This window comes from Microtus pennsylvanicus, chromosome 19, assembly GCF_037038515.1.
Source record: "Microtus pennsylvanicus isolate mMicPen1 chromosome 19, mMicPen1.hap1, whole genome shotgun sequence".
Classification (NCBI taxonomy): Eukaryota; Metazoa; Chordata; class Mammalia; order Rodentia; family Cricetidae; genus Microtus; species Microtus pennsylvanicus.
This window is the reverse complement of record NC_134597.1, coordinates 3,675,305-3,692,711: the sequence shown is the minus strand read 5'-3', so window position 1 is coordinate 3,692,711 and position 17,407 is coordinate 3,675,305. Positions and strand designations below refer to the sequence as shown.

Below are 17,407 nucleotides of genomic sequence, written 5' to 3'. Positions count from 1 at the left end.
TGTTACTTTCTTTCAAACTGAATGGGAAAAAAACTCAAACAGGGCAGAAAAATCCATTGTTAAAATTGTACTAATTAGAATCTATCGCAACACAGTGCAGAAGGCTTTCTGCTCCCCACTAGGTAATTCTGCTGGACTTCCACTGGCTAGCTGGGAAGCTGGCATCGCTATGAAAATGTTGACTAGGTCCTTCCTAGTCACACGGGGCATCTCTGAAACATTCCATAGTTGCTTTTTATGACTTAGAGTGTCTATTTACTTTTATCTTAATCTTATCTGGCTAAATTTGAAGATGCAAAAGGAGACAGGGCAATGAAAGGGCTGGCAGGGTTCCATAGAGTCTGTGAGTCAGCTCGCCTCAGTGTTGGCAGTGGGTCATATAAGCAATTCCTTCCGCAACTCTTTTTGTATACAACTCTAGGGGAGAGGTTAGGAACTCTTCCAGACTGGAGAACTCTCTAGGGCAGGAATTTTCAGCTGAATCTTTATGGTCTCTAGAAACCCTACTTCTACCCCGAGCAGACAGCCAGGAAACACAGTTGGGTAGTCCTTCATTCCTGCAAAAGCTACCTCACAGGAGAGTCAGCCATCAAAATAACATTTAGGGCCTAGGGAACTTTCTCAGAGTTTCCCAAGACTTCTAAGGCCATCTCCACAACCAGGGCCAGGTTCTTTCTGACCACATGGTTATAGGAATCTTTAAGGTACAGTCAGCTGCTACATAACATGTTATAGAAGGTGTATTTGACTTGATAAATGCTATTCCAAGGTCACTGTCCTAAGAAATCTGGACAGTTAAGAATTCCTTCTGTAGAGCCACGACAGGGGATTTCTTTTTTCTTTTTCCCCTTTGGTCTCCCGCTTCCTTGCCTCAGACCATGACACGGGGAGTTTGAAGAGACTCAAGACTCTATTCATAAACAAACAAACAAAAGCAAACCGAGAATGATTCTGATGTAGTTGATCCACACTTCAGAAATGCTGTTCAGTTAACAACATGGCGAAATGTGATCCATCAACCACGCAGAAGACCTGAAACCACGATCCACTCATTGCTGCTGGCAGCCCCAAACAGAATTCGGAACAGCTCTTTGACATTTAAGGTGCCAGAGCCCTAAAATTGCCAGGTGTGTTGGGACTTTCCAAAATTCCCACCAGGTTATACTATCTGTGAAATGACGAAGGTGGTGATGTCGAGATTCGGAATTCAGTTTGAGATTCGGTAGAGGTCATTAATAAAGAGAAGAATGCTAAGAAACCAATATTTCGCCAGCCACTTACTTCTTATTTATTGAGTTTAAACTCTTAGCAACACTCCAGTTTAAAACTATATATATATATACATATATACATATACATACACACACATATCCCAAAGTAGATAAGCATTCAATAATAAATTATCAGGATTTATTTAATTTATTTATATATTTTCTAAGCCTTTTTGTGCCACTTAAATTGTTCCTTCTACGAGTAAAGTAAAGCTACTCAATGTGGCCAGGTGAAGCAAAGACCAAGTCTGTAAACTGCTAGGTCCCATTTGTTGGGTTAATACTGTTAACAAAGTAATTAGCCTCACCAAGCAAGGCTAGTGTGGGCCAAGCAAAACGTCTTTTATAAAGGTTCAGCCTTGCCCACTGTTCATAGGTGACTTAAGACATGCTCGAGATGAAGCAGAGCAGCAGGGACTTCCTCTTGTTACCCTCCCCACTCTTCTGCCCAATAGGAGAAAATTGAGAAAGTCTACTCTCTGTTTATCTTTTTGAATCACATCTATTTTACCCTGTATCTCCTCTTGCAAGTCTATTACCTTGAATAAAGAATAGTATCTGTGTAATTTTCTGTAATTCTTTTCTTGCCTATACCTTCTTGTCACTTTGATCTCAGCTCTCAAGACATGCAACCTCTTTTCTGGGAGAAACATAAATGACTGATCAAAGTGTCCCTAGCAGTGGCCGAGTCCAGGTAGGCGAAACAGCCGCCTCTACAGACATTATCTTTAACAATACAATATTTGGCCTGAAATCAAATTGCTGCTGAACCAAAACAAAGGATATACTTTATATCAAGCTTTGATGTCTAAAAGGGATCAAATGACATGATTTGTTTGCACAAAGTAACAGCATGCATGTGCAGATGAGCATTTTCAAAAACCGACAAACAATATCCAACCTAGAAAGTAAATACAAATCACAGCTATTTTTAATTAAAACCAATCTCTCATTGCTTAAAAAAAAATTTAAATTGCTAAGTGTTATCACAATATAATGAGAACATAATGGAGTAGCCAGGATCTACAATCAAAAGATACACTGCGAAATAAAACCTCTTGGACAGAAAAATAGAGTCCTAGTTAATGGACTTCACAGTGCTTCAAGCACAGAGATCTAAAAGGATCAGCAGTGTCTTCTTTCCATTTGAGCCCCCAAATTCTCCTTGGAATACTCTTCCTGCAGCTTTCATCTGTCCTTTACACCTGATGAACTATATATATATATATATATATATATATATATATATATATATATATATGTGTGTGTGTGTGTGTGTGTGTGTGTGTGTGTGTGTGTGTGTGTATTGCATAATATATATTTGCTATACATATTATGATCATAAAGAATTATATATATCAATTACATGTTATATATATTTAAAAAGATGTTTGAGGTATGTGAAAAAAGGTAGAAATTAATTTAGAATCAAAGCTACATTAGAGCAAAGTGTGGGTATGGTTTAGATAACATTTCATTTGGCCTCCTAACACAAAACATGGAGAATCCCTTTCAGGAGCTGATGGCTAACAAAGCTTTATCCACTTCTGAAAGAAGAATCTCCATGAAAAGTAGACTGTAGATATGACTTACATGGTATCCAACGAGCAAGACAATTTATAAACTTACCCCATTACATTTCGCCCGAATAACATGTGTGAAAGAGAAGCATCAGACTCATGAAATGCTTAAAAACTTATAAAAATTTAGAAATTATATGAATTTTTGTCCTGCAAGATTAAAATCTAGTATAAACTTTATTTGGAATCTCCTTTTATTATTAAATTTTATAAATGCTAATGTTGCCTAGTCTTACATATGAAGTACATTTTTTATGTCCCTTTTAAAATGGTTCTGTCCAATTGGCCATGTTTTCTTCATTTTTCTGATATGAACTTAGCTTCTCCTTCACTCCACTGTATTCTCCAGCTCTTGTTTGCTAGGGTTCTAGAACATTTGCCTCTACAAAGACAAAATGCATGTAATGAAGCTCACACTTTATATTGAATATTTTAACTTTATTTTGTGCTTGCTTACGTGTGAGTGTCTTCTGGTGTGTGTGTGTGTGTATGTGTGTGTGTGTGTGTGTGTGTGTGTGTGTGTGTGTGTGTATGTGCGTGCGTGCGTGCATGTCTAAAGTCAATATCAGGTGTCTTTCTTGATCACTTTTCCATTTTGGGGGCATCTCAACCTCGTCAGTTGTCTAGATTGGCCACCCAGCTCCTGGATTTGCTGGTCTTTGCCTCCCCAGTGCTGGGATTATTGACAAGAACCTGGCTTTTCACATGGTCACTAGGAACCCAAACTCAGGATGAGTTTGCATTGCATATCACTCATTGACTAAGCCACCTCCCCAGCTCCTTAATCTTGCTTTTAAGTTGAGATTTCCATTTGTAAAATGCTACTTCATAAATACCTGCCTTGTTTTCAATCCATCATTACATTGGAATATAAAATCATTTTGTTTAAAAGATATTTTTGTAAGAGTATCTAAAAGATAAAAATAAGTAACCCATGTAGCCAATGAAAACATCAGATGCAATTGGGGCAATGGCCCTAATGGAAATTTTACAGTACAATCAGTTCATAAACAGCAGCAGGGAACCAAATGAAACTAACGCAGACAGACATTTGTCTCTGAAGTTAACGCGAGGCTTACGGCTTAGTCTGAATTTCCAGGAGTGAGGACTCCAGTCCTCTTATTCTGACTCTCTTAACCCATCAATGACATACGGAGAGTTCCCAAGTTCTGAGGAAAAGTTGAAGAGTTGCCTGCAAGTTTGCATACTTTTTCTGCAATAAAATGCATCTGGCAAAATAGCAAATCAAAACTGTGTTTTCTTTATACTTAGTGCATTTTGGTGTCAGATGGAGAAATATGTAAAAAAAAACTAGTGCATATTGGAATTCTTTCTATCTGTTTTAATTCAAGAAGGAAGAGGGGCAGTAGGAATGAAAGAAAAGAAAGAAAGGGAGGGAGGGAGGGAAGGAGGGAGGAAGGGGAGAGGAGAGGAGAGGGAGGAAGGAAGGAAGGAAGAGGAGAGGAGAGGAGAGGAAGGAAGGAAGGAAGGAAGGAAGGAAGGAAGGAAGGAGTTTCCTAAAATGTGTTTTCTGGTTTGAAAATGTGTTTGTCAAGTTTTTTAGCCCAGAGCACATTTTTATGGCTGAGAACTAAGCCCCCTAAAGGCAGGGTTCCCCATGGAAGTGCTGACGCAGCCCTAACTACTGCAGCAGTCCTGTGAATGGCTCCACAATTAGATCAGCTAGAGAGTCTTCTAAAAGTTTGCAAAATACTGTCCTGTTTTTTTTTTAAAGCCAGATAGTTTGATGCCAATGTAAACATGGTTTAACCCATTATGTGTTAATTTGCAGAAACGCCATTAATGGAGAAAGAGGCACACCGTGCTGTGGTAACAGGAAATGTTCTTTCAAACTTCTTTTTGACTTTTAGTATGGCTTTAATCAATTCCATAAAGCACGGGGAGCAGTTAAAACTGAAGAGTGTTTTTGCTTGGAACTTAAGAAGGAGGTGCTTGGCTTTGCCAGGAAGACGGTTTGGGGATTGGGTTTGGGGGTGGGGCAGCAGTGGGGAATCCCTGCCAAGGCCTACAAGAACTCCATGGATGTGTGTTACTGGGCATGTTTTAAGCTGTTCTGCAAAAGGAAGTGAAAGCATTTCAATAGATCCTGGCTTATTGTGTCCCTGGCTGTACCCGTGATAGCGGCATTCATTTCTCTGGCTTAAAAAAAAAAAAAAAGATGTTATGAGTAGAAGTTTAAGTGTAGAATCGCTCCCGTTGAATCTGTTTAGGGTAAACCCGATTCCTTCTATGGGTATGACTGCTGAGACTTTGGATCTTTTTCCTGTCCTCAGTCACTCCCGAAATCCCCTCCTAGACACCTGAAGGTGGGCGTGGTAATCGCCTTCCTGATGGTTCTTTGAAACAGAAAAGGCTGTTTGCATATTTTGATTTCAAAGCTATGGGCTACAGCAAAATTGAGCACAGAGAACTGGGGCATGCAAGGCTGTACCCTCACGGGGAGCACACAGCTACAGACCTTGTACTGTAAGGCAAGGCCACTAATAATAATTAGGCACACTCCTATACAGCGCTTATTTTGTGCCACGTTGTTCCATATTAGCCCCTTTGAGTCTTCTGTAAAAACACAAACTTAGGAGGTAGGTATTATCTCTGCTTGCCAGATGAGGAAACCGGGGCCAAAAGAAAGAAAGTCAACCAAGTTAGTCATTAAGGACCATGCAGCTAGTGAGTGGCAGAGCCAAGATTTGATCCAGGTACCCTGGCTGCAGACGCCTTTCTTGTCCTCACTGTTTTACACTTGCTTTTCTATAACTGAGTTTGCATAAATAGAGTCAAGACAAAATTGGACGCACGTGCAGAACTCCAGTAGGCCTTCTCAGTAGACAGTTTTTATTTTTAAATATCTTTTTTAGATTTATTTATTTTCATTTTATCTGTAAGAGTGTTTTGCTGGCATGTATGTCTGTGTACTTGTGCGATCGTTGCTCACAGAGGCCAGAACAAAGTGCTGAATCTTCTGTAACTGGAGTTACAGATGGTTGTGAGCTGCTATGTAGGTGCTGAGAATTAAATTCTGGTCCCCAGGAAGAACAGCAAATGCTCTCAGCCACTGAACCTTCTCTCCAGCCTCAGGGGACAATTTTTAAAAGTTAAGAAATCTCTCCCCATTTGGTCTGCCAACCTCTGAGTGTGCATGGATTTTATCTGCGGTGACTCCAGACTTGATGGATTTTTTCTCATGAGAATACAAGTAGCTAGAGCAAGCACATGCGCTCGAGACACACATTCCTTCAAAACTCTCCTACCGAGCCCTTGTCACGCACCCAGCCAGAGTCACGGCAATCTTTAAAATTTTAAATATTAACTGAGATGCTTCTAGACTTATGTTGGTCTGTACTTGAGGAGCCTAGTTGAATGTTTAGGAGACCCTTCCAACCTGCACTCCCTTCTGCAGGGACCACTCACTGTTTTTCAGCAATAACGACAACTCAAAGTCTCTCTGTCTCAATGAATGAGAGTCTTATAATAAAAGAAAAAAAAAGTCTAAGGAAATGTCATGAAGATGGCACTGTAGTATAACATAGATTTGTAGAGTCAACCTATGTCTTGGCTCATGCAAGATTCAACCTACCTTTTAGCTCATGTACTTGTAAGTGAATTATGCATCCTGTGGCAGGTTCTTGCATCTTCCTTAGCTCCCTGCCAGTACAACAGGGACAGCAATAGTCTATGTCTCCAAAGGACATTTTGAACAGCAGACATCATAATTTCAACGGCTTCGAAGAGAGGTAAGTAGACTAGAAGCCCTTAATCACTGCTAGCTTTTATTTTGCTTTCTCTTTCCTTCCAATGCTGGAATCAGAACCAAGGGCATTGCTTGCTACAAAAGTGCTCTACCGCTGAACCCAATCCTCAGTGCTAGTAACTGTTATTACTGACATATGTCCAAGGTTTTTTGCCCTAATATGGGCTGAGTTCTGGAAGAACACTTTGAACTGTAGTAATTGCTGATAATGTTTCCATGTAGAGCATATGTAAAACTTGAGAATTAATTGATAAAATAATCGCATTCACCCCTCTTCCTCATAATTATCTTTCATGGTCTAACATGACAATTGAGAGTTTGTCTTATTTTTATCTCTAAAATATTTAATAACCACTTAACTGGAGTTGTCATTGGCACTGAAGTTGGTTCCATGTCATTTGTTTACGTCTGTTTGAAAACAACGAATGCTTGCCCTGCAGATTCCAGTGAATGTTTGTAAATCTATCAAGTGTCAAACAAAGTCCTATGCAAAGGGGGTGTGAGCTACCTTGGTTTCTTCTATCATCTTTTAGTTTGGAAAAGACAACAAAAACCCAAAATAATTGCCCAGTTTAACCCCCGACCATACCTTCCTTCACTTCCTGCTTTTTGTCTTGATTTTCCAGCTCAGAGTCCTGGCCGATTTTGGGTTCCACCATCTCCTCATCTTCCTCATCCTCTAGAAAGAAGGAAGAGAAAAGCACAACATTTTCATCTTGAAATCAAAGTCTTTGACTGATGGTGGGAGGTAGACTAAAGGGCAAAGTTGCAGCCATTTAGGGCAACTTCTAAGCAAATCACTTCACAGAAAATGCCAGACAAATGTTCATGAATATATGAATAAATTATCTTCCAAATGGACCTCTTTGAAAGTCTCCCAACCTGCTGGGAAAACCGCACTGAGCAGGCACCTGTTATGGTCTCCCCCCCAGCCCCTGAGCACATGGGATGTCTTGAGATTGCCTCCTTGACCTCCAAAGCTTCCTTGGAGATGGCCCAGGAACAGGTCTGAAAACGTTTCCACCTGGAGCCCTTGCCAAGCAAGGGACACCTGCTGCCCAGATGACTCATTTCCAGTTTCACTTTTGCCAAATCAATTTGCTTTTGACCTACAGGAAAGGGTTAAATACGGGTCTAACCCCAGGTCAAATGCCATTGGCAAGTAAACAACCAGAGATAGACCCCCAAAGTCAATGCCACTGGTCTGGGAGAAAACAACCCATCCCAAATGGCATTTGTACATTTACAATAGTTCGCGCATTAATGTGGATTTAATGAGCACGAACAAATGGACCCAGTCAACTGCCTTGGCCAGATGTTACTGTGCCCTTTCTGCTCTATGCAAATGTGGGTCTCTCCACCTGCCTCCCTCAGAGGAGTGCTTGGGATCACTGGCCAAAACACAGGAGTTAGGAAACAAGGTGTTACAAGAAAGTCTAACTCACAGATCTAAAGTGATAAAAAAGAAAAAAAAGGCTGAAGGCGATTTTCCTGCATTTTGAATATAGTATTACATTTTTAGTAGGTGGTTCATTACATTGGTTCAAGTGGAGTTTAAAGAAATCACTTCTCCCCTTCCCTTCTACACATTCATTCACTAACTGTTTACAGAACTTACGTAAGATCCCAGCTCTCTGGAACCTTCAAACCCTTAACAACAGATTCTAAGGACGTAGCAACACAGGTGTTTACTAAGCAGGGAGGAAGTGCCTTATTAAGGAAGTCATGAGTCCATGGACTAGTTTAGGGAGCCTGCGTCTCCCCAGAAATGGCCAGCATAAAAGGACCACATGGAGGTGACCTTTGGGAATTGAGGAACTGAGTTGTGCAAAGATCTAGGAGAAGTATGATGATAGCCCACACTTCTTTCTCAGTCTGTGGCCCAGGAGGTTAAGGTCCAGACCCCTTTCTTCTTAGCTCTGCTGAACCGAGACGAGGAGGTACGGTTCCGGCAGCACTCTCATCCATACACGTGTATCCTCAAGTTCTCAAACCCGAAGGCGTTTCATCAGATGGCGCTGCATTAGTCGTCTTTAAATGGTATCAATTTCTTGCCTTGATAGATAGAAAGGCTTTTATTTTAAACACTAGCTCTTAGAAGAGTTAAAAAGCCTATCATAATAGAAAGTCTCTGAGAGTTTATTGGAAAAATATTATTCCATAAGGTACTTGGCTATAAAACGTTCTGTGATACAATGTGTTAGTTTATGCATAGAAGAATGCAGGCAAGTCGTACTCTGTGCAATTCCTTAAATAAAAAACCCTTCCCCTGAGAGTATGCTTTCAGTTTGTATTTTTTTTAAAGCACAGAAATGTGTCCCGTGTTTACAATATACAAAATGCCATAACAGAGGACTATAAACAACAGAGAACAATTTTGAAAGGGCCTGTCTTTTGAAAGTGGCTACGAACCATTTGTAGGTATTAATTTTTAGTGACCACAAAGTTCCTTGTCTATCAGCCCTTTAAAGACATAAAGTAAGCTTTTCAGTGGTCTTGTCGAGGAGATAACACACAAGAGGTTGCTTTGTGTCTCTGAATACTGATATGTTTGCCTTGCTTAGCAAAGAGAGTGTATTTTCTTTAAGACTCTGGTTTCCTTTTTGGTACACTTGGAATAACTTCTGCTGAGACCATTTTCAAAACAGTTCAATAACTTTAAAGAAAGGAATTTATGTAGACCCTCTGCAGACTACTGATATATGACTTGGCCTCTCATTCATACCCAGTTACATTTCCTTGGAGATTGGAGAGGGGAAAAAACCCTTACCACCCATGTATGGTTTCCTATAGCCAGGCCCACATACGAAATTAAACTAGTGGCAGAAGCTAATTACCTGTCGGTCTGAGGGGCTCGCTTCATACACTGGCATCTTTACACACATGATTCTATTTAGCTCCCATGTTCTGCCACCTCCAGTTGCCACCTTCATTTCCCTGGTCAGAAAACTCACTGTCCACTACTGTCCTCCTTCCTGGAGACTTTCTGAAGGGCTTAGGAGTGATGGTGTTTATACAGCAACCACACATGACATGCCCAACACAGGACTGCCCTGTGTCTGAGCTCCATAGGAGTTAGTTTCCTCTGCTAATCCTTCATGCAGATAAGGCCAGGGCAGCCAATTTTAACATGCCACAGCCTTTACCTGACTTGCCCTTCTAGCCTTACAGAGTCACACTACTAGTGGAAGAAGATTTATCACTGTTTGGCAATATTATACCACAACCTCCGGTGTAGTGCCTGGAGAACTCTCTATTGGTGACAGGTGGGACGGTGTGTGTGTGGGTTTTTTTTTTCCCCCTGAAGCCAGAAGGGAGACAGGGTTAAAAGCAGGGCCTTGGCAGACTAGATGGTCCCACCTCACACTTTGTCTTTGGGCCCTGGGAGCGAAAGTGGAGCAGACAATTAGAATACATTTAGGGCATTATGGAGTTAGCGTTAGTCCCCAATATGCTGGCTAGATTGTTCCTGAAAACCCATGTCTGGATTCTCTTGGTCAATGGCCCTTTGACAGACTGTTCCTTCCGCCTCCTGTTGATTCTATAAGTACCAGATTTCCTTCTAGTAAATTCCACCAGAGGTGGTGTCAGCACCAGATTTCCTTCTAGAGAACCCCCCTGGACTTGAGCCTGCTGCCTGCAACCAGAGCCCTCAGAACACAAGACAGCCCTCTGTTTTACTGGGCCGGCAGGCTGTTGCTTTCCCAGCCCTCCCGAGACCTGCAAAGCCTGGGGGAAAGACTGGCTGAGGGCCTGGCCACGGCGCTTGCTGTTTAGTTGTTGCTTTTCATGAGAGGGCTGTTGGTTCCTCCATCTGCCACCTCAGGGATACAGCTAGTCTGGGTCAGGTGGAAAATGGAGGGAGAGAGCACTGAGGGCCATGTCACTCCATCCTGGTCTCCAAAGGGCATCCTGTTGCTGCCTAGAGTGGGAGGCCCAAAGCAATTACCACAGGACTTTGAATTGAACAGGTCAATAGCCGTACGATCACTTCATACACCCCTAAGAAAAGCGATTGCTGTCTTGCTATTTAAACTGCATTACATCACCCACTCTAATGTGAAAAGTTGTGAATGCTGGGATTATTAAAAGAATTTGTGGCTCACGAAATTAGTAGGAACTGCTTCCAAAAAGAAAAAGAGATGGCAAAGATACCAAGAGAACACTAGTTACTAAGGAGCCTTTGATGGCAGATGGAGAGGTAGGAAGGAATGCTGTTCATTTTGTCTTTTCGTTATTTTCTTTTTTATTAATTAAATCTGTTCAGTTTAGTATATATTTCACATATATATGATATATACCGATTACTTCCCCTCCCACTTTTCATAACTAACCTTTCCATTCTTCTAAACCCCTTTCTTACAATTTTTTTCAACATTCCTATTTTTTTCTTGTTTTTTTTTTTTTTTTTTGGTGACCCTCTGACTTGAAACAGAGCCATCTGTGTGACCAGGCATTTGAAGCTCCGTTGGAATGATGCTGGACTCGGCAGTCGATTCACAACTGAAGACAATGATTCCGCATCTCCCAGAGCCTATCAATAGGCAGTCATTCGGAGGAAGGGGTAGGGGCCCATGGCTCCTGCCTTTGTCTGTCACTGAGAGTTGACAGGGCCAGTCTTCTGAAGGCTCGCTGAAAGCAACGGCACTGCCACGTGCTCACGATTGTGATTGGTGTGTCATGTCCACATGACAGCATTTTGTGGTTCTAGCCTTCTCTTCCAGCTCTTTCATTCTGCCTAGCTCCTCTTCCTGAGCTTTAGAGATAAGATATGAATGTCTTTCTTTGGGTCTTAGCATCTTGGGCAGCTATGAGTCTCTCTGTATTCACATTTATTCACTGCAAGGAGCAGTTTCTTTGTTAAAGCTGATAGAGGATTTTTTCTATATGCATACATATAGATATTTAGAAGGTACTTTAGTGCTATGTCAATTAAACTAAATATCAGTAGTAAGTTCCCTCATTGGACCTATGACCTCCCTGTTATTATTGATGGGACTATCACAGTAACAGTCATGGACTCTCTCCTGTGAAGCTGAACTTGTAACCAATCAGAAAGCAATTGGTTATGGCACATGTGGGCATATATGTTGCCTGGAAGATTGGTTTTACAGATCATAGCGTTCACAGCTAGACATGATGAAGATTTCCTAAATGTATGTATAGAATGGGAACCATTTTTAGTCCTCATAACCCTTGCTTGGCCCCTCCCTCTCCAGCTGAAATCCTTCTTCCCAACAATCCCCCCTTCATACTTTGATGTCCTTTAAAAAGATATCAATGAAGCTCTCATGGCTTTCTGGGACAGCTTGACTCCCATGAACAGTTTTTTTTCCCCAGCCAGCCCTGTAGAGCAACAGGATGCTTTAAAAATAGATGATACCCAACTTACCCCTGGACCCAGCAATACCATTCTTGGGAATATACCCAAGAGAGGCCTTATCATACAACAAAAGTATATGCTCTACTATGTTCATAGCAGCATTGTTTGTAATAGCCAGAACCTGGAAACAACCTAGATGCCCTTCAATGGAAGAATGGATGAAAAAAGTATGGAATATACACATATTAGAGTACTACTCAGCAGTAAAAAACAAGGACTTCTTGAATTTTGCATGCAAATGGATGGGAATAGAAAACACTATCCTGAGTGAGGTAAGCCAGACCCAAAAAGAGGAACATGGGATGTACTCACTCATATTTGGTTTCTAGCCATAAACAAAGGACATCGAGCCTGTAATTAGTGATCCTAGAGAAGCTAAATAAGGAGAACCCAAAGAAAAACATATAGGCATCCTCCTGAATATTAATCTTCATGAGGCAATGAAAGGAGACAGAGACAGAGACCCACATTGGAGTACCAGACAGAAATCTCAAGGTCCAAATCAGGAGCAGAAGGAGAGAGAGCACGAGCAAGGAACTCAGGACCACGAGGGGTGCAGCCACACACTGAGACAATGGGGATGTTCTATGGGGAACTCACCAAGGCCAGCTGGCCTGGGTCTGAAAAAACCTGGGATAAAACCAGACTCGCTGAACATAGCGGACAATGAGGACTACCGAGAACTCATGGACAATGGCAATGGGTTTTTGATCCTACTGCACGTACTGGCTTTGGGGGAGCCTAGGCAGTTTAGATGCTCACCTTACTAGACCTGGATGGAGGTGGGTGGTCCTTGGACTTCCCACAGGGCAGGCAACCCTGATTGCTCTTTGGGCTGACGAGGGAGGGGGACTTGATTGGGGGAGGGGGAGTGAAAGGAGAGGCGGTGGAGGGGAAGAGACAGAAATCTTTAATAAATAAATAAATTTAAAAAAAAAGAATTGGAATTGTCATATCCAACCAGTAAGATAATGGAAGATTTAAATATTATTTATGCTTTATTTCCTAACTTTTTGCTAATAGATATGTGTCAGTCTAGAGAGAAAAGAGTGTTCCCTAACACCTATTAGTGCTTCATTCTGTGACTGATGAAGCTTGCATGAGGAATCTAACACACATGGCTGGATATTACTTTATGTGCTTACTTAAAATATTTCTGAGATTTTCGGAAAAAAAAATAGGTGCTACCTTCTGATTTGAAGATTACAGAGGCAAAATGAGAGCTGGAAGGCAGTAGGTGAGACTCGAGTCAGAGGAGAAGCAGAAGACCGGCTGTAGCCAGACTGAACCCCAGAGGGTGAGGCCTCGACCCCAGCTGACTGGCGGGCCAAGGGGAGGCGCTAACCTGAGCCGTGAGTCGCCCCATGTATTTGTGCGGCGGATAGATGATGAAGGCTCTTGCACAGAGCACACTAGAGGCGCCCCGTCTGTGGACCAACGCTGTATACAGCTTGCCAACTTCACCCAAAGTCTGAAGAGAGCCACCCTTCTAATCCATGTCACAGCGGCCAAAATAAAGTATAACATGCGCCACTGAACGCCTGCACAGACCGAGCGGAGCGCCGTGAGCTTTTTAAAATATGCAGGAAAGACAGATTTTGTGGGGTTTTCAGTAAGAACTTGGTTAAATATACTACATGCTAATATTGGAAAAACCTTCATTTTTCTGGACAAGAAAAAATTTGGCCAGAGGAAAGAAAACATACATTTCTCATCACACAGAGCACCCCTGTTAACACTCCTGGCCACACCAGTTCTCTCCTAAGGCTCTAACATGACACTACTTGGAAACTTTGCTTCCTGTCACCCAAGACATCGCAAATGAGAGGAAATGAAAGGAAATATTCAAATGGAGGTGAGGCCAGAAGAGAGCGCTTTAGTGGGTGTTTCTGGAACATTCAATTGTGCTGATACATGCTATGTGCAGTGAATACCTTGTGGGGAGAATAGACGGGATCAGTCAGTGTGTATGGAGAGCAATGCATTGTTCAGAAACAGCCTGTCTGTGGGTAACATTGACGCACCATGCTTGCGGCTAGGAAGGGCCGGCTGATTTGTGTGTCCATCAGTTTTCAGCTTTAAACATCTTCAACAGTTCCCTATTAGCTCAGCACTTAAGGTCCATTGTTATATGACTCCAGTAGAATTCTTCTTTGTCTCTCAAATGAGAATAGTTCTGTGTGGAATAGCCCAAGTGTGCTGTTGGTACACCCACTCTTGGGCCTCTCTTACCCTCCCCCTCGTCAGTGTTCAACTGTCTCGTCCTGGCCTAGGTCTTGTTATGTTAGTCCACCTGGCCTCAAACCCACAGAGATCTCTCTGCCTCTGCCTTCACAGTACTGATATTAAAGGTGAGAGCCACCATGCCTCTGTCCCCTCTTTTTAGTCTCTCATGTTTTCTTATCTGCCTCCAATACTTTCTCAGAAAATCAGGAATCCTTCAGCCATAGAGGAAGACAATTACATGGGTTCGTTCACACTGTTGGTTTAGGCCATGATAACTCAGATACATTAACCTCTAAGGGCAAGTATCAGCTTTTTCAGAACCCGAGATAGGAAGATCATCTGAAGGAGCAGAGCCCTCTCCCTCCCTCCCTTCTCCCTTCCTCTCCCTCTCTTCTCTTCTCTTCTCTTCTCTTCTCTTCTCTTCTCTTCTCTCTTCTCTCTTCTCTCTTCTCTCCTCTCTCCTCTCCTCTCCTCTCCTCTCCTCTCCTCTCCTCTCCTCTCCTCTCCTCTCCTCTCTTCTCTTCTCTTCTCTTCTCTTCTCTTCTCTTTTCTCTTCTCCCTTCCCTTCTCCCCTCCCCTCCTCCTCCCTCTCCTCCATTTACCTCTCTTCCCCTTCTCTTCCTTCCCATCTCATTTCTCCTCTCCCCTTCCCTCCTCCTTTTCCTTCCTTCTCCTCCCCTCCCCTCTCCTCTCCTCTTCTATCCTCTCCTCTCCTCTCCTCCTCTCCTCTTCTTGCCTTGTCTCTTCTCTTCATTCTCCTCTTCATTCAGTCAGTCTTCTCTTTTGCCAAGAGGGCTGAACCAGCCCAACTCCGGAAAGTGTCATTGCCAATGTACTCTATGTGGAGAGGACCTGCTTGAGTTGTGTAGGAATCTGTAAGGCTTTTTTTGGTAGTCCTGTAACACACACACACACACACACACACACACACACACACACACACACACACAAACACCCCAAAAGCAATTGAAAATGTAATTTCCAGCTTCTTGGAAAGGAAGAAGTACACATACTTTCTCTCTAGACTTAAGTCCCTTTTCTCTTTCCTATTGTTTTTGGGCAGTTTTATGATTTGCATCATCCACTACGCTTTGAAGACATGCAGACCTATTGTCCCCTTCAGTGGGAGACTTGTTGATGAGAAATAAAGCCAGAGTAAAATGAGCAGAGAGAACACAGTTTTTAAATTTCAACAGTGACTGTAGCTGTGGCCCAAAGGAAGGCAAACATCAGGCACTAATTGTTTTTGTGTTGTGTTGAATCATGAAATCACAGTAAAAGAGTAGAAGGCATTTATACACATTGTTTCCCAGCAAAGATCCTGTTTCTATGGAGAAAGTGGCACCTTTTACCCTGAGAATCCTAATCACCACTAACCTGGTTTCCAGATCAGTTCCCACACCAATGGCCCCTGCAGGCCACCCCGTTATCTTATGTCAGGCCACCCCGTTATCTTGTGTTCTCCAGCATTGACTATTTATTTATTTTAAAGGAAAACTCTATTCTTGTAAATTCTCTCTCTTTGAATACTCTTCTATTTTACATTCCTCTTAATTCTTTCAATGTCTACTTTCTTTCTATTTAAGGCCAGCAGAGCCATTTCTGTATTTTATTGTCACGGTCACTTAGCTGGTGTTTTGCCTCCACCCTTTCTCCATACCAACTTCTGCCACAGACATCACGTTAGAGGACTCTTGAAACAGAGTTCTGGGATCGGGTTCATAGGGGAAGGATTGGTTGTTCACACTGCAAGCAGAGTGAAACTGAACTGGTTTGGAAGCGTACAAGTGTGTTTCCTCTGCACAAACCCTCTTTCTCCTGTGCACATTCACACACATCACACACACACACACACACACACTCTTGTCCTCTTGTCAGGTGTGTGTCCTTTGGTTCATGGCTTCCTCTCAGCCAGACGCTTTCTCCCATCCCTCTTGTGTGCTGGATACTATTCCAGGCCCTAGAGATAGATACACCAGTGAACAGGGTAGGCAAACGCCCTAACCTTATGGAGCTGGCATTTGGTGGGAAAGGTGGTAATAAAGCAGACAAGCAGAGCACATACTAGGCAGATGGTGGAGCTGAACTGAGTGGCGAGCAGCGAGTGCTGCTATTCATGGAAAAAAGGAAGGAAGTGTTACTGAGAGCTGAGTCTGGGGAAAACTCAACAAGAAGCCATGGACCTAGCCTGGGGAAGCCTTTCTTGACAGAAGACATCGAAGCACAAGGACAGCAGCGTCCGTAGCGTGTCCAGGTCTTCCAATGTTCCATCACCTCCACACGTGTAAACAAGCTGCCCTTCAGACCTGATTCTGATGACCTTCAGCTCCCTTAGGCCTTCATTTCACATGCTCCCCCATCATTAGCCTTTCCTTCTTCCTCTGACTCCCTCAGATCATTCAGCTGGGGCATCTCTTACCACGCTTTTTTTTTCCATACCACCAAAGTCTGCTCTGTTAAAATGTCATTTATCATTTTCTGCTTTGCGTAGTACTGTATGTTGGATGCGGAATGTTCCGCCATGGTCCACGTGCTGAAGGCTTGTTTTCCAGCTGGTGCTGCTTTTGGGAGGAGTTGGAAGCCTTAGGAGCAAAGGTGGAGTAGAAGGAAGGTAAGTCTTGGTGTGTACCCGTCACTGGGACTCTGGCACGTCCTCCTGCTCCCTTTGTTTCCTGGCCAGCATTCATGATGTGAACAGGTCTCCATGACTCTATACTTTTGCCATGGTATTTTGGGGCTGCCACAGGACCAAAGAAATAGGAAGGAGACAGGGCGGACCTAAACTTCTGAGACTGTGAGCCAAAAAAAAAAAAAAATCAACTTTGCACTTTGAGATGATTTTCTCAGCTTGGCCAGCAACATGCATGCTATATAGTAACCAAGAACAGAACCGATTTCTATAGTTACTATAGGAACTGAGAACAGAACCGATTTCTATAGTTACTATATAGGAACTGAGAACAGAGCTGATTTCTATAGTTACTATAGGAACTGAGAACAGAGCTGATTTCTATAGTTACTATATAGGAACTGAGAACAGAGCTGATTTCTATAGTTACTATATAGGAACTGAGAACAGAACCGATTTCTATAGTTACTATAGGAACTGAGAACAGAGCTGATTTCTATAGTTACTATAGGAACTGAGAACAGAGCTGATTTCTATAGTTACTATAGG

At 42.5% G+C, this 17,407-nt stretch overlaps 1 protein-coding gene across 5 annotated transcripts in view; it reads right to left on the bottom strand.

Annotated features, from left to right (window-relative positions):
- The window catches only part of Dync1i1 (dynein cytoplasmic 1 intermediate chain 1), a 292,628-nt gene that overhangs the window by 113,386 nt on the left and 161,835 nt on the right, over positions 1 to 17,407 (bottom strand). For all 5 annotated transcript variants that reach the window (XM_075953462.1, XM_075953459.1, XM_075953461.1 and 2 more), the window contains one exon: positions 7,210 to 7,299. In XM_075953462.1, coding sequence (XP_075809577.1) covers positions 7,210 to 7,299 — 90 coding nt within the window. The remainder of the gene's footprint in view (positions 1 to 7,209; positions 7,300 to 17,407) is intronic.